At 41.4% G+C, this 23,239-nt stretch overlaps 1 protein-coding gene across 9 annotated transcripts in view; it reads right to left on the reverse strand.

Annotated features, from left to right (window-relative positions):
- LOC124049043 (voltage-dependent N-type calcium channel subunit alpha-1B-like) overlaps positions 1 to 11,282 on the reverse strand; it is a 232,521-nt gene extending 221,239 nt beyond the window's left edge. For all 9 annotated transcript variants that reach the window (XR_006841351.1, XM_046370347.1, XM_046370344.1 and 6 more), the window contains exons 1-4: positions 11,139 to 11,282; positions 9,754 to 10,048; positions 4,137 to 4,415; positions 2,662 to 2,767 (exon numbers count right to left, since the gene is read on the reverse strand). Coding sequence is in view for 8 of the 9 variants with exons in the window: in XM_046370347.1 (XP_046226303.1) it covers positions 2,662 to 2,767; positions 4,137 to 4,415; positions 9,754 to 10,048; positions 11,139 to 11,199 (741 nt within the window). In the remaining variant the exon portion in view is untranslated. The remainder of the gene's footprint in view (positions 1 to 2,661; positions 2,768 to 4,136; positions 4,416 to 9,753; positions 10,049 to 11,138) is intronic.
- Positions 11,283 to 23,239: the final 11,957 nt, after the last annotated feature.

Below are 23,239 nucleotides of genomic sequence, written 5' to 3' on the forward strand. Positions count from 1 at the left end.
TTCCACAGACATGTGAATAACAGAAATGGAATAATGTGTCCCTGAACAAAGGGGGGGGAATCAAAATCAAGTCAGTATCTGTGGTGGCCACCAGGTGCATTAAGTATTGCAGTGCACCTCCTTCTCATGGACTGCACCAGATTTGCCCGTTCTTGCTGTGAGATGTTACCCCACTTCCACCAATGCACCTGTAAGTTCCCGGACATTTCTGGGGGGAATGGCCCGAGCCATCACCCTCCGATCCAACAGGTCCCAGACGTGTTCAATGGCATTGAGATTAGGGCTCTTTGCTGGCCATGGTAGAACACTGTAATTCCTGTTTTGTAGGAAATCATGCACAGAACGAGCAGTATGGCTGGTGGCATTGTCATGCTGGAGGGCCATGTCAGGATGATCCTGCAGGAAGGAGGTCTTCCCTGTAACGCACAGTGTTGAGATTGCCTGCAATAACAGGCTCAGTTTGATGATGCGTGACACACCGCCCCAGACCATGATGGACCCTCCCCCTCCAAATCGATCCCGCTCCAGAGTACAGGCCTCATTCCTTCGACGATAAACGTGATTCCGACCATCACCCCTGATGAGACAAAACCACGACTCGTCAGTGAAGAACACTTTTTTCTAGTCCTGTCTGGTCCAGCGACGGTGGGTTTGTGCCCATAGGTGACGCTGTTGCCAGTGATGTCTGGTGAGGACCTGCCTTACAACAGGCCTACAAGCCCTCAGTTCAGCCTCTCTCAGCCTAATGCGGTCAGTCTGAGCACTGATGGAGGGAGTGTGCCTTCCTGGTGTAACTTGGGAAGTTGTTGTTGCCATCCTGTATCTGTCCCGCAGGTGTGATGTTCGAATGTACCGATCCTGTGCAGGTGTTGTTACACGTGGTCTGCCACTGCGAGGACCATCAGCTGTCCATCCTGTCTCCCTGTAGCGCTGTCTTAGGTGTCACACAGTACAGATATTGCAATTTATTTCCCTGGCCACATCTGCAGTCCTCATGCCTCCTTGCAGCATGCCTAAGGCACATTCACACAGATGAGCAGGGACCCTGGGCATCTTTCTTTTGGTGTTTTTCAGAGTCAGTAGAAAGGCCTCTTTAGCGTCCTAAGTTTTCATAATTGTGACCTTAATTGCCTACCGTCTGTAAGCTGTTAGTGTCTTAACAACCATTCCACAGGTGCATGTTCATTAATTGTTTATGGTTCATTGAACAAGCATGGGAAACACTGTTTAAACCCTTTACAATGAAGATCTGTTAAGTTATTTGGATTTTTACTAATTATCTTTGAAAGACAGGGTCCTGACAAGGGGACATTTATTTTTTTGCTGAGTTTATAATGGCTAGGCTGGAGAGTCAATCCATAAATGCATTATGTAGTACAGTAGACTGTTAACATAAGGTATATATGTCAAATGTTGATGAATAATGAACACTCCATCTAAAGTAAATGCATCTGGAGGGGCAGAGGGGAAATCACTGGGGACCATGAGGGTAAAACTCTGCTATGGAGCTGAACAACCATGCCTGTTGACAATGTTCTATTATCATGAGCTCCACATAACAGACACACCTCAATCTATTCACCCTGGACCATAAAAGATGCTGGTGTTCCATGTTTCGTCTTGAGGGGAAGGAGGGAGAAAGGAAGAGGGGAGTTGTATATTCTCTCTCAAACACTAATCAGTTTCTCAGGTGTCGAGTACCTTGTGTTTTCTTGTGCCACTACGCCACTGCTGATGTTGCATCACAATTACGGAGATAATTGAGAACAGGAGCAGGTGACTACATTTGAGGGGAGTCGTTAACCTTATCTCGCCAAGCTGTTGCAGCAGATCCTTTTATGCCTTTTCCTCTATTTTATACAGACTCCCAGGAGTCAAAACATCCTTAAGACCGATCTGTGAACTAAGTGCTGAACAATGTAATGCTATTCTATGCGTGTCCTGACTGAAGAAGCTGTGTTGGAGGATTGTGGTGCTGTTTCTCTAATGGCTACGTGGCAGCCCCTCCGGCTTCATTATTTCACAGCTTAAAGTGAAAAGATACCATTTAAGCTTTTTAAAGTTTAAACGGCATTGGTTTAATGACTCAACTGGCAGAGTTCAAATGGGGGTTTAAGCTACGCGTGTGAGCAGGTGGGGGAACAAGGGGCCTGTGGAGGAGAAGGGGGGATCAAAGCCTGCTCAGTGTGAGGCTCAACTGATTTACAGAATGATAGCTGAGAGGAGGGGAGACACACACATCTCCATGCTTCCAGAAACTAATAAGGAAGGGGTGCTGCTCTCCCATGTACTGGAGGTGTGTCTGAGACTCAGGGCCCTGGGAGGTGTTGTTAGGGCTGACTGGACTGCCTAATCACAGAGTTCAAGTGGTGGAAAGCTCAAAATGAGCAAAAAGAACAAACATTCCACACTTTTACAGCAAACAAACAGAAGACAAAACTGAAAAAGTATATAAATTGAAGCACTAAGTAAAGTTATAGAAAGTGTGATAGGTATAGTTATCATAGGCAGTGTCGCAAATGGAATCTTATTCCTTACATTGTCCACTCTGGCTCCTGCGTGTCGTGTTAGAATGCCACCATCTGACGGAAGACAATGGGGAATAGGGTGCCATTTGGTACACAACCATCCATTTGGGACTCAGTGTGAGGAGTGTCTTACCAGACGTTCTGACATGGGGGTCTTGTCATTTTCTGGTAGGTGCTGCTCCAGGGCCAGTACGATGCAGTTGGCGATGATGGTGGCCAGGATCAAGTACTCAAACGGAGTGTGCAGGTTAAGGAACACAAGCCATGACAAAGAATTGCATGCACGGTAAAATAAAATAAAAACACTAACTCCGACATGTAAGTTTATTAGTCTTAACCCATAGCGGTAAATATCTCTGTATTGACATAGAATAACCTAGATTTTTAAAAAGACAGGCAAATACCCAAATTGTGTAAAGGATGGGGAGAGTTGCCTCAACAGTGTTTATGTACAATGAGCATCATTAAAACGGTCTCACTGCCACCACCCACCTGAGGTGCCACAGAACAGATTGATCTATTTGGATGAGCAGAGCAGAACATATATTCAGCTTTAGGAAGTCACTGACTCATTGAGCTCAGTTAACCAATTAAAGACATTGACTAAACAGGAGTCCAATAGATATCCTAATTCACACAGCATGGCTATACATGGACAGAAATAAAAGATGGTAGGCTAATCCCACACACTACAACAATAGACCATACTCTGCCCATGCAGGGTTGCTAAGAGCCTGGGCTGTAGAGCTATCCTTGGGTTACCATTTCAATCCGTTTTCTATGGTTGAATCGTGTGCCCAGGGCCCGCCAGAAGCCTAACACTGCACTTTTGCCCTTGCAAACGGGCCATAACGAGCCTTACTCGACTGAGTGGACAAATACGAAAAATGAATGGTGGAATCTGCGGTCAGCGGTCTCCAACTCACTGGGCGCTCACCTTACCATGGAAACGGACAAATCGGTAAACAGCAACAGTTGAAATGACAATGTGGAAACGAGGCGGGTGCCTTAAAAAACGAACCCTTATAATCCAAGAGAAGCAAGCGCTGAGATAACTAAAAACATACATACACATTGCAGAGATTAAACTCGCTCATTTACAATTGTAACTGAAAACTGAATCTAGCGAATATGTAGTTGGCAATTGCGAATCACAACCAAATATGTTTGAAGTAAAAAGCAGTTGTGCATAATTCGTGAGTGTGTACACGGTACATAGGACATTTTGCCAAGTCATGAAACTGTATTTACTAACACTATTATTGGATGAAAATCCGTTCTCGTGTCCAATCAGGCAGAACACTGAGTGACAGGTGTACCAGAGGTTAAGCAAAAGGTTTCATGAACTAATAATTTACACCAGAATAGGCTTACTTCCTATCATGTAATAATCGATTGAGTACACTTACAGATGAGCTTCGAAATGGTGACAAAGGGCATACATTTGTCATGTTCAGTAAAATCAGACATATTGAAATAAAATAAAAGCGCTTCACTCCCTTGTGTCATGTTTCTTAATGAAAATCTACCAAAGCGTGTTTGTCAAATAAGGATATGTGCGTTATACAAATACCAATGTGTAACCTGGTTTTGGGTAGGAAAGGATATGGCCATTCGGTTATTCGCTTAGCATACTTCCTAATGAGATTGTCCTCTCGAAAGATGAACAAGGATCGGTTGACAGTGAAGCAGTTCTGTTTGACAGGGTTAGGGTTGTATATGGCCATTGTCCTGGCTCTCTGAGCCATCGACTGCTTGTACATCCTTTGGCCGCCTGGAGGACCACCAGCCCGGGCGCCCCCTCTGCCTGCGCCGGGCGCACCTCTGCCTCCTCCACCTGCTCCAGCTCCAAAGCGGGTGGGTAGACCTTCTGCGAAGCGAGCCATTCTGGAAACGCACAGATCCAACAATAAAAATCCAAACTGGTGTCAGTGGAAATGGAGGGCAGAAGCATTACAACAAACACGCTTAGCCAGACCACAGGTTTGCATTAGTGTATGGCGCGTGTTTTAAGAAAATACATCGATGTTCTTTGGGTAAATCCTTTCCTTTTTGTCCATTCTCAAAGAAATTCGAAATATAATTCAATAAAGTTTGCATTCAATCGCAATATGTGCCAAATGCACTTAAACCTATCGAATGATATATTCTCCAATTCATTCCACATATCACATCCATGTCAGCCTGCTCCCACTAAATAGATAATGCAGCCACCACAGGAAAAATGCCGAAATGAAACACACACGTGTATCTTTTCGGTAGTGGCTACATCTTGTCAATGTTGAAAGACCCCAGAAAAAGTATTTTGAGTCTCCAGAAGAAAAGAAAAGTACACAAAAACAGTTATGTTTTGTCTGCAAGTGTCAATGATCGATTCCAATAGCATAGCAATGAACCATTACGGGGTTGTTTCCTCCTGATTCTCACTTGATCGCTCGCTGTCTGTACAACGCAACCAATTCAGTAGACTCCGATCCAATGATTTACTGGTCCCTAACTATCAGCGCATGTGACCAAAATTAGCCTATCGGTACTCGACCAGTTCAGGAGCGCTCTGCGGATGGAGCTGGATGGATGTGAGTGACTGGCTGGATGTGTGACAGAGAGTTTCTCATAATTATTTACTCAGGACGCACCAAGAGCCTATATTTAATTTGTGTTTAATAATGTATTCGATTAAACATTAAGCCTACATGAAACATATATAATACGTTAGGATTTGTTGGTAGGCTAAACGCGCTAAACATATAAAATCATACTGTCATGGAGTTTACTGGGTTTGACACCAGTGGGCATCCTTGATGTCTGACGTCACTACTTGAAGTGAAAATCGTTGTATCTAAGTGGCGTGAAAAGAGTGCCCCTTGTAGGCTATTGAGGCACTACTGATTATAGAAAAGGTCCACATTGTGTGCAACTGTCAACGCAGGAGAGCTCTACTTTTTCTGGACCGGATGATGCGGATTATGGAGCTGCGATCGGAGCATTGCATCTTCTTCATTCCACAAGTTAACACAGCATTTGCCTGCACAAAGGGAAGGTGAGACTGTACAACAATTTAGCACTCGCCTTTAGGCAGGGTGCAAGAGAGAGATTTTTCCGGTGATACTGAGAATCAGATCAGGAATGCTATTCTTAGCTAATGTAGCCTACATCAGACTATGCACAAAGTTACTGGAGGAAGGTGCAAAGCTAACGCTAGCCCGCATGTTGGAACTATTTTCTCAGTCTGAGAAAATCGATGACCCGATGTCAGCCATGTCAATGACCGTTAAGCTGCAATATGTCAATTGTTTTATTATTTGTTTATTTGTTTATGTTCAAAAGCAATAATACGTCACCATAGATCATCCAATGTGATTCAAACGTTACAATATCGCACCTCCAGTCTGCCTGGACCTCTTCAATTTCCCTGTCTGGTTCGAGTTTGCAGCTGTAATGAATGGACAGTTTCTGGAGGCAATGCCAGCTCAGACAGATTTGAATGAATATGAATGGGATGTCGATGCCCATATAACAGATAAGGGTAGCACACAACCTGAACAAGCAGCTCGGACCCCATCTAACCCAAAGAAATGGGAACTGGAGGGCCAACGGGGGAAAACGATAGATATAAGCCAGATAGCTGCCAAAAGTTTGAACGTATGTATCATTAAACTCGTAAGAAAATCCATATATAAATTGTTAGGATTGTAAGAAAAGCCATGCGTGAAACATGAAAAGTAACCGTTAAAATAGATACGTAAACGTACAAACCATATGTTGCGACTATGAATCAAAATATAATCGTTTAATTCTTACTTACGTCTCGCTTTACTCAGATACAGATCTTTTTTATATGTACAAACTTTTGTCAGGAATGTGGCATCTGCAAAGGACATGAAACAAACTTAGCTAGTCGAAGTTAGTTAGTCAATCAAGCAACTTCTAGGCCAGATGATAGTTGCTTTGCATCTTCTGGTTTAATGATCAAAATAAAAGTCAAGAGCTTGTTTTAGAACGCCATTCGATAAAGACGTTATACCAGTAGATGACGTAGTATAGGCTTGGGCCTTCAGCAAATTACTATTGTGAGAATGATTCTATAAAGACAGAGAAGAGCCTTGTCTAGAATAACAGCCTGAGCTGCAAAATAGAAAGTAAATCTGATTTAGGCTAGGCCTATTCCACTATCTTAATATGCCATGCTGTTGTGTGTTATTTAATGGCTATATAATTGCATAATTTATTTTTAAAGTCGGTGGGGCTGTGGTGATCATGTAACCTAATGAATCACACTTTTCCAGTATTTAGGAACATGGACTGTAGGTCTTATATTAGGCATTTTGACTGCTATATTAGCGAATTCCACTCTGTGTGTAGGCTTGTTATAGCCATTTGCATTGCACAACCCCATCACACAGAGGCTATATTCATATCAATAAATGAGACAAAACAAAATATTGATTAAGTCTGGGCTATAACCTGTCATGAGTGAAATAGCCAAGGGGTCCCAAATGGTCAAGACTATCTATAGCCTATAATTGTTCATATTTTTTATTAACCCATCCACCACCCCCACTCTACGGGGGACAACTCTATATATATATATATATATATTTTTTTACAGCTTTTCTGACAAATATACAGTGGGGCAATTGTGCAAGTTCTCCCACTTAAAAAGACGAGAGAGGCCTGTAATTTTCATCATAGGTACACTTCAACTATGACAGACAATGAGGGAGAAAAAATCCAGAAAATCACATTGTAGGATTTTTAATGAATTTATTTGCATATTATGGTGGAAAATAAGTATTTGGTCACCTACAAACAAGCAAGATTTCTGGCTCTCACAGACCTGTAACAACTTCTTTAAGAGGCTCCTCCACCCGTTTGGTTACCTGTATTAATGGCACCTGTTTGAACTTGTTATCAGTATAAAAGACACCTGTCCACAACCTCAAACAGTCATACTCCAAACTCCACTATGGCCAAGACCAAAGAGCTGTCGAAGGACACCAGAAACAAAATTGTAGACCTGCACCAGGCTGGAAAGACTGCATCTGCAACAGGTAAGCAGCTTGGTTTGAAGAAATCAACTGTGGGAGCAATTATTAGGAAATGGAGGACATACAAGACCACTGATAATCTCCCTCGGTCTGGGGCTCCACGCAAGATCTCACCCCAGAACCAGAACCTTGTGAAGACTTACAGAAAACGTTTGACCTCTGTCATTGCCAACAAAGGGTATATAACAAAGTATTGAGATAAACTTTGGTTATTGACCAAATAGGTGGAAAATAAGTATTTGGTCAATAACAAAAGTTTATCTCAATACTTTGTTATATACCCTTTGTTGGCAATGACAGAGGTCAAACATTTTCTGTAAGTCTTCACAAGGTTTTCACACACTGTTGGTGGTATTTTGGCCCATTCCTCCATGCAGATCTCCTCTAGAGCAGTGATGTTTTGGGGCTGTTGCTGGGCAACATGGACTTTCAACTCCCTCCAAAGATTTTCTATGGGGTTGAGATCTGGAAACTGGCTAGGCCACTCCAGGACTGAATGGAGATGAGCCTCCCCCACCAGCTCACTGCTGAAGATATTACATTTACATTACATTTAAGTCATTTAGCAGACGCTCTTATCCAGAGCGAGGAAGTCGTCCTGTGTTTCCCAACTAGGGACTGTGGGTGGGATGTCAGTGGCCTGGCGGGTCTTTCTGTGCAATCATGGTCGGTCTGTCCCCCTGAGCCAAAGACCCTGTTTGAGCTGCTTGGATGCCCCCTGGTTTAGGAGCTTATCTCCCTCTGTGCCGGCTTGACATCACTGTCACTTACTATCCTCAAGGACCACTGGAATTCAGGTTTTCATAGCCTATACATCAGACTGGTGGGAGAAGCTATAGGAGGACGTAATGGAATAAATGTAAAGGTATCAAACATGGAAACCACAGGTTTGACACCGTTTCAGTAATTACATTCCAATGACTCATTCCAATGAGCCCATCCTCCTATAGCTCCTCCCACCAGCCTCTGCTATTTATTTAATGTGTTTAATTGACCTCATCTATGTAAGAGAGCTATTGATGGCATGGTATAAGCTCAATGTTGCAATAAATCCAAAAGAACAGCCTCTTAGGTTGATAGAAAGAAACTTTGAGAAATGCCTGTGCGTAATAGTGCCTAATAACTCATGGCCTGTGTTTGATTTGTAGATATCTTGAGGAGTTGTGTGAGGTTTTAATCCCTCTGGTGGCTGCAATTATGTATTGCAACAGAATGAAAATGCAAATGAATAAGTAACCTTTTCAGTGATATTAGAGACCAAATATCCCTTGCACAAACGCTACTGGGAAGAAAGCCTCTATCATAGTTGTCAAAAGTGTTAATCTTGCTCAGGTCATTGCGCTAGCCTAGCCTGAGAATACCATTACTGGGTCATTCGACTTGTTCTATCAATTCGTTTCATTTTGAGATGTTTAACTTGGTGGCAAATACTTTATTTAATCTAATTTTAACATTTTGTCATAAAGAGTTCATGTTTAACTTGATAAAAAAAACATGTTTTCCCAGAGAGTAAAAAAAATAAAAATATTAAAGTGCCTATTAAGTGGAAAATAAACTAACAGGGTTGACAGCTGTAACAGGGTGGATGATTCATCTTAAATCAGGCAGAAATCCCCTTGTGACAGGGGAAATGGAAGTTTGTTGGGTGCAACAGAGTGGCAATTGAATTTGTTAAACATTTCTAGCCTGTCTATCAAGGTTGATGTTATGCTTGACTCACTCAGTTTTCCACCACAAAACACTAGAAATTTGCCAAAAAATAGTAGAACCATCTCAACTACTTTTACATTATGATTTGAAGTATTAATGTTCAATGTTTTTTATTATTATTATTTAAAAAGGAATAGTTTCACCATATTAAAATGAACAGAATGATCAACATTATTATTATTAAAATGGTTTATGAATCACTAATTACATGATAACAATCATCAGAAATAACTAGTGCTTTACAATGATGGTTAAAACCTGGAGAAATGTTGTGGTTACTTGGGTTTAAATGTTCCTGGAAGTCACAGAGGGACATGTCAAAATGCTGAATTTTAGCACTTTAGCAAATCTGTATTTATATAACAAATCTGATTTATTGAATTCTCTATGTGGTCTATATTAAAGGGAACTTCATTGAATATCACAGGCTTTTAAATGTCAATATTGGTGCTGATTTTGTACTTTACCTGTTAGACTTGGACCATGGCGTGCTATTGAGGGCTTCGTGTGTACGAATGATGTTATGATTACCACGACTCCCTCCTGAAGCTGCTCTCTCGTCAAGATGCAGGATGGCATCATACTGTTGAGGAACGTCCATCTGCTGCCATGACGAGTCAATGTTGATGCTGTCCGTTTCTTCAGCATTCTCGCTTATCACTGCCTGTTGTTGACGAAGGCTTTCAGGAGACTGGGCCCATGAGCTGTATTCCGTGCCCAAAGTCAGCATCCTCCATGAGCCGAATGTGGCAGAGCGCATTGCTTGTGGGGTTAACAAAATAAAATAAATCATAACATCACCTTATGGTTTTTACAAGTATAAAATTATTCTAGCTGTGATTGTAGGCTACAGTAGGCATATAGGCTAGTTTACATATTGCCTGGGAATCAAATTGAACTGGAATTTTTTTACTGCTTATTTGTTTTTATGAGATATGGCCTACAGATACTTGTTGCATCATATCTGGTCTTGTAGCTGTTTTTTCTTGGCCTGTCCTATTACTAATTTGAGTCAATCCCATGCAAACTTGCCCCAAACCAGCAAAATAAAAGGCAACTCTAATCCACTATGCCTGCTTGTGCATTTTACTCAATTGAATTCAACATTAGCCTAATATTGGTTAAAGGCCCAGTGCAGTTAAAATTCGTTTTTTATTGTGTTTTGTATTATATTGTTGAACAGCCAATGTATTTTCAACCAGTAACTATCAGGATACAACACACTTTTACAGTGTTCATTTCAATCTACACAGGACCTTCTAATCAGCAGGATTTTTGCATGTCATGGGGCAGGTTTTGGCATGCCTCATGACATCATCAGGTGGTAAATGAGTTAATGAACCAATAACGAAGAGAGTTACAAACATCTCTGCCAATAATGGCAATTTTTCCATTTTCCCCTATCCACTCAGACCACTCTGACAGTCCAAGCTAAATTCTTACTTCTGGAATAGTTTTTTGATAAAATGCTATTGTTTATTTTTGACAATTTTAATAGAAAACTATTACAATAAGGTACTTAACTGCTGCATTGGGCCTTTAATAGTGGTTAAATGAGAATGCACACAATGTACTGGCCAAATGTAAGGTGCCAATACATGCTGTAGTGTCCAAATAATTATTTGAAGTACAAAACCAAGTTTTATTTAATAATAAATAATACAAGGAACCACAAACAGGGTTGAAAAAAAGTGACTCATTGTCTGACACAAAAGCAAGTGGAGTTTCACAGTGTTGCGATGTTGAGGAGTGAGTGAGGAAGGCAGCCAGAAAAGGAAGAAGCACCATAAACCAAGTCCCATCATGGATGCACCTTCGAGGGAAGCTTTGCAATTTAAGAATCCTCACCTACCATAAACCACAGTGGATCGCCTTTCCGCCCATTTGGAGTAGTTTGGGGCCCTCCTCTCCATGACTGCTCCCTTACTAACCGTTGTGTCTGTAATCCAAGGTAAAAAATGAAATGGCTACAAAAGCAAGCCAACTAACATTTCACTTCTACTGTGTATATGCCGGCTTACAGGGACTTCTCTACGTGGCACAAGGACTGGGGGCACAAAAGGTTTTGCCCCCATGGAATGCGGAAAGGCTGTTTCCTGTTCTGCTAGTTAAGAGCTTTGTTATCAGCCCAAATGTCTTCAGTTCTGAAGGAGAAAATTCTCTGATTCAATGATCAACGCTTCTTTCTCTCTCTTTCTCTGTAATCAGGAAGGGAGCAATCATCGTCTAGTTTATGAGACCTAAAAGGACTGCTGATTCACAATCAAAGTCACTTCCTGATGTGTTCTCGTTGCTTGGTTTCTTCTGGGGACATTTTGAGTTCAAGCATCAGAGGCCTTTCTAAGCCATCAAACAATGCCTATCTCTGAATGCAAAGATATCAGAGAGATAAACAACTGTTTGAGTTCAATGGGATCAACCGTCCAGCCTGGTCTCATAGACTAGACATTTATTTTACCTTTATTTAACTTGGCAAGTCAGTTAAGAACAAATTGGTATTTTCAGTGACGGCCTAGGATCAGTGGGTTAACTGCCTGTTCAGGGGCAGAACGACAGATTTGTACCTTGTCAGCTCGGGGGTTTGAACTTGAAACCTTCCGGTACTAGTCCAACGCTCTAACCACTAGGCTACCCTGCCGCCCCATAGCGTAGTAAATGTAAATCTGGAACACCAAAAGAATATGATCTGTAACATTTGGTATGGTTACATAATACAGATGGTTACTTCAGGCAAAAACGAAAGGATTGGGTGGATGGGTGGGCATATAACGTAAACACCTATCAACCCAAAGGTTGCAAGTTTAAATCTCATCACGGACAACTTTAGCATTTTAGCTAATTAGAAATGTTTTAACTACTTACTACTTTTGAGCTACTTTGCAACTACTTAGCATGTTACTAACCTTAACCCTTTAACCTAATTTCTAAACTTAACCTAAACCCTAACCCCTAGCCTAGCTAACATTAGCTAACTAGCTAACGTTAGCAACCTAGCCACCTCGCTAGAATTCGTAACATATAAGTTTGCAAATTTTTAACATATCATACACATTGTAATTAGTAACATATCATACGAAATGGTTGATTGATATCCACAAATCAATACATACCATACGAAACATATCATACTAAATTAAGTGTCTCGGATTCACCTGCAGAATAATATGAAAATGGGACCAGGATGCAGCATCAGGTCCTGGCCTATATGCCACCCTAGGCCAGACAAAAAATATTGCAACCTCTTATCCCGCAAAGTAGAATAGTAGCCTAGGCTATACAGTGAATTCTTCTTGTCTCAGCATTTCTAATTATACTCAAAACTTGCTGGCTTCCCAACTAGGCATAGGCCTATGCTCTAGTAATTTGAAACAATCCGCAGCAGGAGTAATTAGATAATTTTGACAAATGTATTTCGAAAGCACCATCTAGTCCATTGTATCTGATATTGAGAGCTTGAATAGCCAAAATGATTCATCTTAAATCATTGTCAGGTATCAGGGCTATAAAGCCAATGCAACTACAAACCACATATATAGGCATTCCCAATAAGTGCATTCATGCATGTCAACATCAGAAGCCTCCTCCCTAAGTTTGTTTTACTCACTGCTTTAGCACACTCTGCTAACCCTGATGTCCTTGCCGTGTCTGAATCCTGGCTTAGGAAAGCCACACAAATTCTGAGATTTCCATACCCAACTATAACATTTCCTGTCAAGATAGAACTGCCAAAGGGGGAGGAGTTGCAGTCTACTGCAGAGATAGCCGGCAATGTCATGTCATACTTTCCAGGTCCATACCCAAACAGTTCGAACTACTAATTTTAAAAATTACTCTCTCCAGAAATAAGTCTCTCACTGTTGCCGCCTGCTTACTGACCCCCCCCCCCCCCCCCCCATAGCTCCCAGCTGTGCCCTGGACACCACTTGTGAATTGATCGCCCCCCCCCATCTAGCTTCAGAGTTTGTTCTGTTAGGTGTCCTAAACTGGGATATGCTTAACACCCCGGCAGTCCTACAATCTAAGTTAGATGCCCTCAATCTCACACAAATCATCAAGGAACCCACCAGGTACAACCCTAACTCTGTAAGCAAGGGCACCCTCATAGACGTCATCCTGACCAACTGGCCCTCCAAATACACCTCCGCTGTCTTCAACCAGGATCTCAGCGTTCACTGCCTCATTGCCTGTATCCGCTATGGATCCGCAGTCAAACGACCACCCCTCATCACTGTCAAACGCTCCCTAAAACACTTCTGCGAGCAGGCCTTTCTATTCGACCTGGCCCAGGAATCCTGGAAGGATATTGACCTCATCCCGTCAGTTGAGGATGCCTGGTCATTCTTTAAAAGTAACTTCCTCACCATTGTAGATAAGCACGATCCGTTCAAAAAATGCAGAACTAAGAACAGATATAGCCATTGGTTCACTCCAGACCTGACTGCCCTCGACCAGCACAAAAACATCCTGTGGCGGACTGCAATAGCATCGAATAGTCCCCGCGATATGCAACTGTTCAGGGAAGTCAGGAACCAATACACGCAGTCAGTCAGGAAAGCAAAGGCCAGCTTCTTCAGGCAGAAATTTGCATCCTGTAGCTCTAACTCCAAAAAGTTCTGGGACACTGTAAAGTCCATGGAGAACAAGAGAACCTCCTCCCAGCTGCCCACTGCACTGAGGCTAGGTAACACGGTCACCACCGATAAATCCATGATTATTGAAAACTTCAACAAGCATTTCTCAATGGCTGGCCAAGCCTTCCTCCTGGCTACTCCAACCTCGCCCAAGCCTCTCCAGGTTCTCCTTTACCCAAATCCAGATAGCAGATGTTCTGAAAGAGCTGCAAAACCTGGAACCGTACAAATCAGCTGGGCTTGACAATCTGGACCCTCTATTTCTGAAACTATCCGCCGCCATTGTCGCAACCCCTATTACCAGCCTGTTCAACCTCTCTTTCATATCGTCTGAGATCCCCAAGGACTGGAAAGCTGCCGCAGTCATCCCCCTCTTCAAAGGGGGAGACACCCTGGACCCAAACTGTTACAGACCTATATCCATCCTGCCCTGCCTATCTAAGGTCTTCGAAAGCCAAGTCAACAAACAGGTCACTGACCATCTCGAATCCCACCGTACCTTCTCCGCTGTGCAATCTGGATTCCGAGCCGGTCACGGGTGCACCTCAGCCATGCTCAAGGTACTAAATGATATCATAACCGCCATCAATAAAAGACAGTACTGTGCAGCCGTCTTCATCGACCTGGCCAAGGCTTTCGACTCTGTCAATCACCATATTCTTATCGGCAGACTCAGTAGCCTCGGTTTTTCTAATGACTGCCTTGCCTGGTTCACCAACTACTTTTCAGACAGAGTTCAGTGTGTCAAATCAGAGGGCATGTTGTCCGGTCCTCTGGCAGTCTCTATGGGGGTGCCACAGGGTTCAATTCTCGGGCCGACTCTTTTCTCTGTATATATCAATGATGTTGCTCTTGCTGCGGGCGATTCCCTGATCCACCTCTACGCAGACGACACCATTCTGTATACTTCCGGCCCTTCCTTGGACACTGTGCTATCTAACCTCCAAACGAGCTTCAATGCCATACAATACTCATTCCGTGACCTCCAACTGCTCTTAAACGCTAGTAAATCCAAATGCATGCATTTCAACCGTTCGCTGTCTGCACCCGCACGCCCGAATAGCATCACCACCCTGGATCAATAAGTACCTAAGTGTCTGGCTAGACTGTAAACTCTCCTTCCAGACTCATATCAAACATCTCCAATCTAAAATCAAATCTAGAGTCAGCTTTCTATTCCGCAACAAATGCTCCTTCACTCATGCCGCCAAACTTACCCTAGTAAAACTGCCTATCCTACCGATCCTCGACTTCGGTGATGTCATCTACAAAATAGCTTCCAATACTCTACTCAGCAAACTGGATGCAGTTTATCACAGTGCCATCCGTTTTGTTACTAAAGCACCTTATACCACCCACCACTGCGACCTGTATGTTCTAGTCGGCTGGCCTTCGCTACATATTCGTTGCCAGACCCACTGGCTCCAGGTCATCTACAAGTCCATGGTAGGTAAAGCTCCGCCTTATCTCAGTTCACTGGTCACGATGGCAACTCCCATCCGTAGCACGCGCTCCAGCAGGTGTATTTCACTGATCATCCCTAAAGCCAACACCTCATTTGGCCGCCTTTCGTTCCAGTTCTCTGCTGCCTGTGACTGGAACGAATTGCAAAAATCGCTGAAGTTGGAGACTTATCTCCCTCACCAACTTCAAACATCTGCTATCTGAGCAGCTAACCGATCGCTGCAGCTGTACATAGTCTATCGGTAAATAGCCCACCCAATTTTACCGACCTCATCCCCATACTGTTTATATTTATTTACTTTTCTGCTCTTTTGCACACCAGTATCTCTACCTGTACATGACCATCTGATCATTTATCACTCCAGTGTTAATCTGCAAAATTGTAATTATTCGCCTACCTCCTCATGCCTTTTGCACACAATGTATATAGACTATTTTTTTCTACTGTGTTATTGACTTATTAATTTTTTACTCCATGTGTAACTCTGTTGTCTGTTCACACTGCTATGCTTTATCTTGGCCAGGTCGCAGTTGTAAATGAGAACTTGTTCTCAACTAGCCTACCTGGTTAAATAAAGGTGAAATAAAAATAAATTGGCCATTTGGAAGACCCATTTGCGACCAAGCCAACACTGAAGAAGGGGAGGGGTGGGTGGCGAAGATATAGGCGCATCTCTCCAGAATGCGCTCAGCTGTCTCCCACCAATTCTTGCTGCATTAATTGTTTCATTGTTTGTATTGCTTGCCCTTTAATTGTTTTTTTTTTATCAATTCCCCATTACATATGTCACCAGTAGCCTAGTAAATGTACCGTTAATCACCTAATTTGGTTAGGCCTACAAAAGTTAATGCATGTATTAATCACATTTACCATTCTCCAGTGGTGTAAAGTACTTAAGTCGTTTTTTGAGGTATCTGAACTTCACTACTATTTATATTTTTAACAACTTTTACTCCACTACATTACTAAACTGACAAATAAACAATATATGTTTTTATCCATACAATTACCCTCACACCCAAAACTACTCGTAATGTTTAGCAGGACAGGAAAATGGTCCAATTCACACATTTATCAAGAAAACATCCCTGGTCATCCCTACTGCCTCTGATCTGGCGTTACTCAAACAAATTGCTTCATTTGTAAATTATGTCTGAATGTTGGCTATCCGTAAATAAAAACAAGAAAATTGTGCTGGCCGGTTTGCTTAATATATGGAGTGTGAAATTATTTATACTTGTACTTTTACTTTTGATTATTCACCCTCCTGTTGTGTTCGTTTCATATTAATGATTTGTGTTCCCTGTCCAAAATGACCGCCCCATTATAGCTGATTACAAATTCATAATACATATATTATCACCTAATATTGTGTTAGATCTTTTTATCATCTTAAGTTATTGTGAACATTACAAGTTTTGGACTTCTGTTTGCTATTTATGACCTGTAGGCCTCATTGACCTGAGCTCATACAACTCGTTTTTGAGAAAATAAATAATGTATGGATTATTTTTACTATAACAAATACTCAGATGAAACATAATGTGCTATTTATCACAGACTACTTTGTGTCAAAGTTTAACAAGGACTCTCTCCTCCTCAAGTGTCATGCTCAAGATATGATCAAGAGCCTCACATACATTTCTAACCTTTCAATGTCTTTCTTGCCCTACTACAGCCTTGTGCATGGCCATTTTGCATCTTCAAAGCGGTCTGTCTGACATGTATTATCTATCTATACCACAGAGGAATGATCTTTAATGGTAAACTCACCGCAGATGTTGAGATGAGCGTGATGAAAGGACTGCTCTCAAGAGTATCTTGAGCATGTGCACAGGTGCTACGAAATGGAAGCTACAGGACCAAAACAGAGAAGTTTTCCTTCCTATCATTTGGTCATTGTGCTGCCACATAATTAATTGTGAGCAAGGCCTCAAAAAAGCTTTATATGCCAAAGCTGCGAGAAAAGTTCTATATGTTATTGAAACAATGTTGCGATTGTTTGTGAGAATGCCAACAGGTGTGGTTCCCGTGGGGGAAAGGTTCCCGTGGGGGTTGCCATGGAATCCAGGAAGGGGAGTGAGGTGTGTGCTCAAACACACATCCATGTGGGGGTCTGGGAGAGGAAGTGTGTCCATCTGATGAATGGGCTTGTGCCTGAACTCAATTTTATACACTAATTGTAGTCTCACCCATTCATGTCTAACGAACTGTCATTTTTGACCGGGGTACACCACAGGTGTACAAAAGTTCAACAAAACACCCAAAATGTAATGAAAATCATCTAAATATATTTCTGTTCAAATGCCCTGTGCGGACAAAGTCATGGAACCTTATGACAATCAGATGCAGTGAACTACATTTTTCAGAGAGAGAACTTGTAAATCGGTCCAAATCGACTGGAACACAGCAGGAAGGTTAAGTATATTTTAGCAATTACATTTACTTTTGATACTTTTAAAAATTGTATTTCACCTTTATTTAACCAGGTAGGCTAGTTGAGAACAAGTTCTCATTTGCAAATGCGACCTGGCCAAGATAAAGCATAGCAGTGTGAACAGACAACACAGAGTTACACATGGAGTAAACAATTAACAAGTCAATAACACAGTAGAAAAAAGGGGAGTCTATATACATTGTGTGCAAATCGCATGAGGAGGTAGGCGAATAATTACAATTTTGCAGATTAACACTGGAGTGATAAATGATCAGATGGTCATGTACAGGTAGAGATATTGGTGTGCAAAAGAGCAGAAAAGTAAATAAATAAAATCAGTATGGGGATGAGGTAGGTGAAAATGGGTGTGCTATTTACCAATAGACTATGTACAGCTGCAGCGATCGGTTAGCTGCTCAGATAGCAGATGTTTGAAGTTGGTGAGGGAGATAAAAGTCTCCAACTTCAGCGATTTTTACAATTCGTTCCAGTCACAGGCAGCAGAGTATTGGAACGAAAGGCGGCCAAATGAGGTGTTGGCTGTAGGGATGATCAGTGAGATACACCTGCTGGAGCGTGTGCTACGGATGGGTGTTGCCATCGTGACCAGTGAACTGAGATAAGGCGGAGCTTTACCTAGCATGGACTTGTAGATGACCTGGAGCCAGTGGGTCTGGCGACGAATATGTAGCGAGGGCCAGCCGACTAGAGCATACAAGTCGCAGTGATGGGTGGTATAAGGTGCTTTAGTGACAAAACAGATGGCACTGTGATAAACTGCATCCAGTTTGCTGAGTAGAGTGTTGGAAGCAATTTTGTAGATGACATCGCCAAAGTCGAGAATCGGTAGGATAGTCAGTTTTACTAGGGTAAGTTTAGCGGCGTGAGTGAAGGAGGCTTTGTTGCGGAATAGAAAGCCGACTCTTGATTTGATTTTCGATTGGAGATGTTTAATATGAGTCTGGAAGGAGAGTTTACAGTCTAGCCAGACACCTAGATACTTATAGATGTCCACATATTCAAGGTCGGAACCATCCAGGGTGGTGATGCTGGCCAGGCGTGCGGGTGCAGGCAGCGAACGGTTGAAAAGCATGCATTTGGTTTTACTAGCGTTTAAGAGCAGTTGGAGGCCACGGAAGGAGTGTTGTATGGCATTGAAGCTCGTTTGGAGGTTAGATAGCACAGTGTCCAAGGACTTACGTATATTTAAAAACAAATACTTTTAGACTTTACTTAAGTAGTATTTTACTGGGTGACTTTCACTTTTACTTGAGTCAATTTCTATAAAGGTATCTTTACTTTTACTAAAGTATGACAATTGGGTACTTTTTCCACCACTGCCGTTCTCATTCTCGGAGAGGAAACATTGTTTGCAAAGTTCACAACCTACTACACTTGTGAGGAACACGTTTTGCTTTATTTCATACCCTCGTATAAGCCCTATGAGTTTTGTACATTTTTTTATGAGATCTCCATGTGAGCATATGTCTGGTCTGGTTTATTTCTCTGTCCTGTTAATGTTGACGTAGTGCGCACACCTGAGCACGACAATGTGGGCTACCTGGCTTGCTGCGCACAAATGTTGGAAAGTGCACATTTGTGGATGTCTGATTTCTCACAACCACTAATAATCTGAAATGTTCAGTCATTTTTTCTTCACCTCATACAGTATGTCAACATAAATACATCAATTGTGAATGTTAGGCTAATAGGCCTAGTTCCTCGAAATATATATTTTTTAAAAACATTTCCAACACTCCCCCTCGATAATAACCAAGCCTCGGTGTGAAAGAGCAAAATGTTATGCTCTGATGATCCCACATATCCAGTAGAAACTTAAAAAATGCCTGAACACTTTTCCCTATGAGGGCCCGGAATAGGCTAGTTGATACAATGTTGCAAGCTGGCTAGCAAAGAGCTTCAGGATAGGCCAGGTTGATTGATTTGATACAATGTTGCACTTCACTAGCCATAGCTCAAGTCGAGACAGATAAAGAGAGGCAGACAGGCTGAGTAGATAGATGTATGTGATTGAAAGAACCTGAATTTATCAGGATATTTTTGAAGTTTATGTATTTTCACTTAGTTGACAATGGCCTACTGCTGAATTGTCCAATTGTGCCTATAGGCTATCTCTGAGTTCCATGTGCTCATTTCTTTAGCCGCCAATGGCTCACCTTGTAGGCCTATTAATGTTTCAATAATGGCAGAGGCTGGTAGGACTACTCTCGCATTAGCTGAATGTTAATTTTGAGATTTTTACCATTTTAATTCAGATTTGTATTATTAACCACGTGACAATGATGTTGAGAAACGGAAACATTATTATTGAAATTAAACCGTTCCACGATAATGCGAATACGAAAATAATAATTGAAGCAGATTGGTAGAAATGGTAGGACACATTATTTTAGCTTCCCCAAACATGAATCTCACGCGTTGTGCCGCCTATGACTCCTATAAGCCTACCTACCAAAGTTTATCAGGAGTTGCGTTATCTTGGATAATGCTGTTCTTATTTTCTGCTTTGCCATGATCAGGTCAGAAATTGAGGAATAGGCCTACACACTTTAAATCGCAAACTATCATACAAATTTAGCCCACTGAGTGAAACTCCCAGACAGCAGTTGTGAGTAGCCTAAATTCAGTGCATAGGCTATTGTCCATTTTACTTCATCGTGTGTTTGTTAACATGTTAATTCATATTCACATCGAAGCCATTTGTTTTATTTGATAGTGCCATTTAGGCTGAGACACTCATGCTGTAAAAAGTGTCTGTGACAATGTCATAAATTAAATTTGGTCGCCATGTAGACTACAGAAAAGGCCACAATGCCTTCAGAAAGTACTCATACCCATTCACTTATTCCACATTTTGTGTAGCCTGTATTCAAAATGGACACACTACCTACAATGACAAAGTGAAAACATGTTTTTAGACATTTTTGCAAATTTATTGAAAATGAAATACAGAAATATCTTATTTACAAAAAAATATTCCAGCCCTGAGTCAATACTTGAATCCCCGTTGGCAGCGATTACAGCTGTGAGTCTTTCTGGGCAAATCTCTTAAGAGCTTTACACACCTATTTTTTTTCTTCTTCAAGCTCTGTCAAATTGGTTGTTGTCATTGCTTGACAGCAACTGTAACTAGGCCACTTTGGAACATTCAATGTCTTCTTGGTAAGCCCCTACAGTGTATATTTGGCCTTGTTTCAGGTTATTGTCCTGGCCCTGCTGAAAGGTGAATTTGTCTCCCAGTGTTTGTGGGTAAGCAGACTGAACCAGATTTTCCTTAAGGATTTTGCCTGTGCTTAGCTATATTCTGTTTCTTTTTATGATAAAAAAAACACCTTAGTCCTTGCAGATGACAAGCATACCCATAACATGTTGCAGCCACCACCATGTTTGCAAATATGAAGTGGTACTAAGTGATGTGTTGTGTTGGATTTGCCCCAAACACAACACTTTATATTCAGGACATGAAGTTAATTTCTTTGCAGTTTTAGGATGCATGTTTTGGAATATTTTTTATTCTGTACAGGCTTCCTTCTTTTCACTCTGAAATTAGGTTAGCATTGTGGAGTAACTACAATGTTGTTTATCCATCCTCAGTTTTCTCCTGTCACAGCCATTAAACTCTAACAATTTTAAAGTCAACTGAGTTAGGAAGTACACCTGTATTTTTCTCATGACTGGGTGTATTGATACACCATCCAATGTGTAATTTATAACTTCACCATGCTCAAAGGATAGGAAGGATGCCTGTATCTTTGTCGAGACTGGGTGTATTAATACACAATATAAAGTGTAATGAATAACTTCACCATGCTCAAAGGGATATTCAATGTCTGCCTTTTTTTCTATTTCTGCCCATCTATGCTGGGGTTAAAGAAAAAAAATCCCATGACTGAAACTTAAAATTGTTCTCAGACCGATTGTCTAGGGCTAAGTTAACCTCCCCTTTTAAGTCATGACCATCATGCTTTTGGGTGAAAGAGGATACTTTTTTACAAGTATTAAACAGCAAGTTTGCCAATTCCAGTACCATTGCGTATGGGGTCCGGGGTCCTCCCCACGAGAATTGGACACAACACCCTGACTGTTATTGTTTATTATTATTTTATAAATATGAAAACAATTATAAATTCGAAGGAAAAAAGTAATTACAAGGTGTGTCATTGCCCTTTTAAGACAATATTGCACCTTTTAACAGCTCTTTAGTACCTGCGCCTAAACGATGCTTGAAGCTCCGGTTGCAAAACTGCATGTGAAAACAATGCCACACGTGCAATTGAAGCAGTAGAAAATGAAACGTGGTATCAATGCAAAACTGGGGCCGCCCTCTTTTTTTAAACAAAGGCAAAAACTACTTTCAAAATACATTTGCCGAAACTGCTTTTCCCACGATTGCATTAATAATAGTGCATTGTCTGATAACTTGTTTTATTAACAGCTAAAGTAGTGAGTGGTGCGCATTAAAAATACTTTAATTCCCTTCATCTGAACATTGGAATGTCATCAACAATCATGCATGCCAGTTCAGCGCACACATCCTAACAGAAAATAAAATATTGGAGAATACATTTCTTTGGGAATATAGTATATTTCGTGGAACAAATATGCTTCTGTCTGTATTAGGCTGTAATCTCCAAACCATCACCCCCCCTCCCCCCACATATATATTTTTATTGCGGATCTACACTGATCCAACGATTATGGATATACTGACAATACACTGTACATCTCTCTCTCTGCCCAAACAATAGGAGTCGTTGTCCACATAACGGCACGCGGGTTTTCGACATCAACCGGCTGTATACTGTGGAGAGAAGATGCTGTGCTACTAGCCTCATACCTCATGAAATAAATTAAAAAATAATTTTAAAAAACACCATAAATATGCATAGCCATCGAGACAAATCCGATGTGTTTTGCTCATAGTTGCCGGGATGTCACGTGTCCTACTTATATCAGTACTCAAGCATTACGATCCTTCTATTCGATCAAATAAACCTCACCTAGCAAATAAGCCAAATAAAAAGTAATTGCTTGGTGGGAAAAACGCCACCTGCTGGAGACAGATTTTCCGCCAAGTTGGGCCTCAATTCAATTTCAAATCATTTTGAGGGCTTTATTGGCATGGGAAAAATGTTAACGTTGCCTGAACAAGTGACGCAGATAAAAAGGTGAAATAAACAGTAAACATTCTTTTGTAACTTCTGAGTAAAGACATTTCAAATGTCATACAGTGTTGTAATGACATGCAAACAGTTAACACAGAAGGGAAAATATGTTGTATTTACAATGGTGTTTGTCTTCACAAGCAACTGAGCATATTTATGCTTGCAATAACAGTGGTTGAATACTTGGACAAGATATTTAGTCTTTTCAGTTTGAATTCATTTGTAAACATAATT

This window comes from Oncorhynchus gorbuscha, linkage group LG11 (genome assembly GCF_021184085.1).
Source record: "Oncorhynchus gorbuscha isolate QuinsamMale2020 ecotype Even-year linkage group LG11, OgorEven_v1.0, whole genome shotgun sequence".
Classification (NCBI taxonomy): Eukaryota; Metazoa; Chordata; class Actinopteri; order Salmoniformes; family Salmonidae; genus Oncorhynchus; species Oncorhynchus gorbuscha.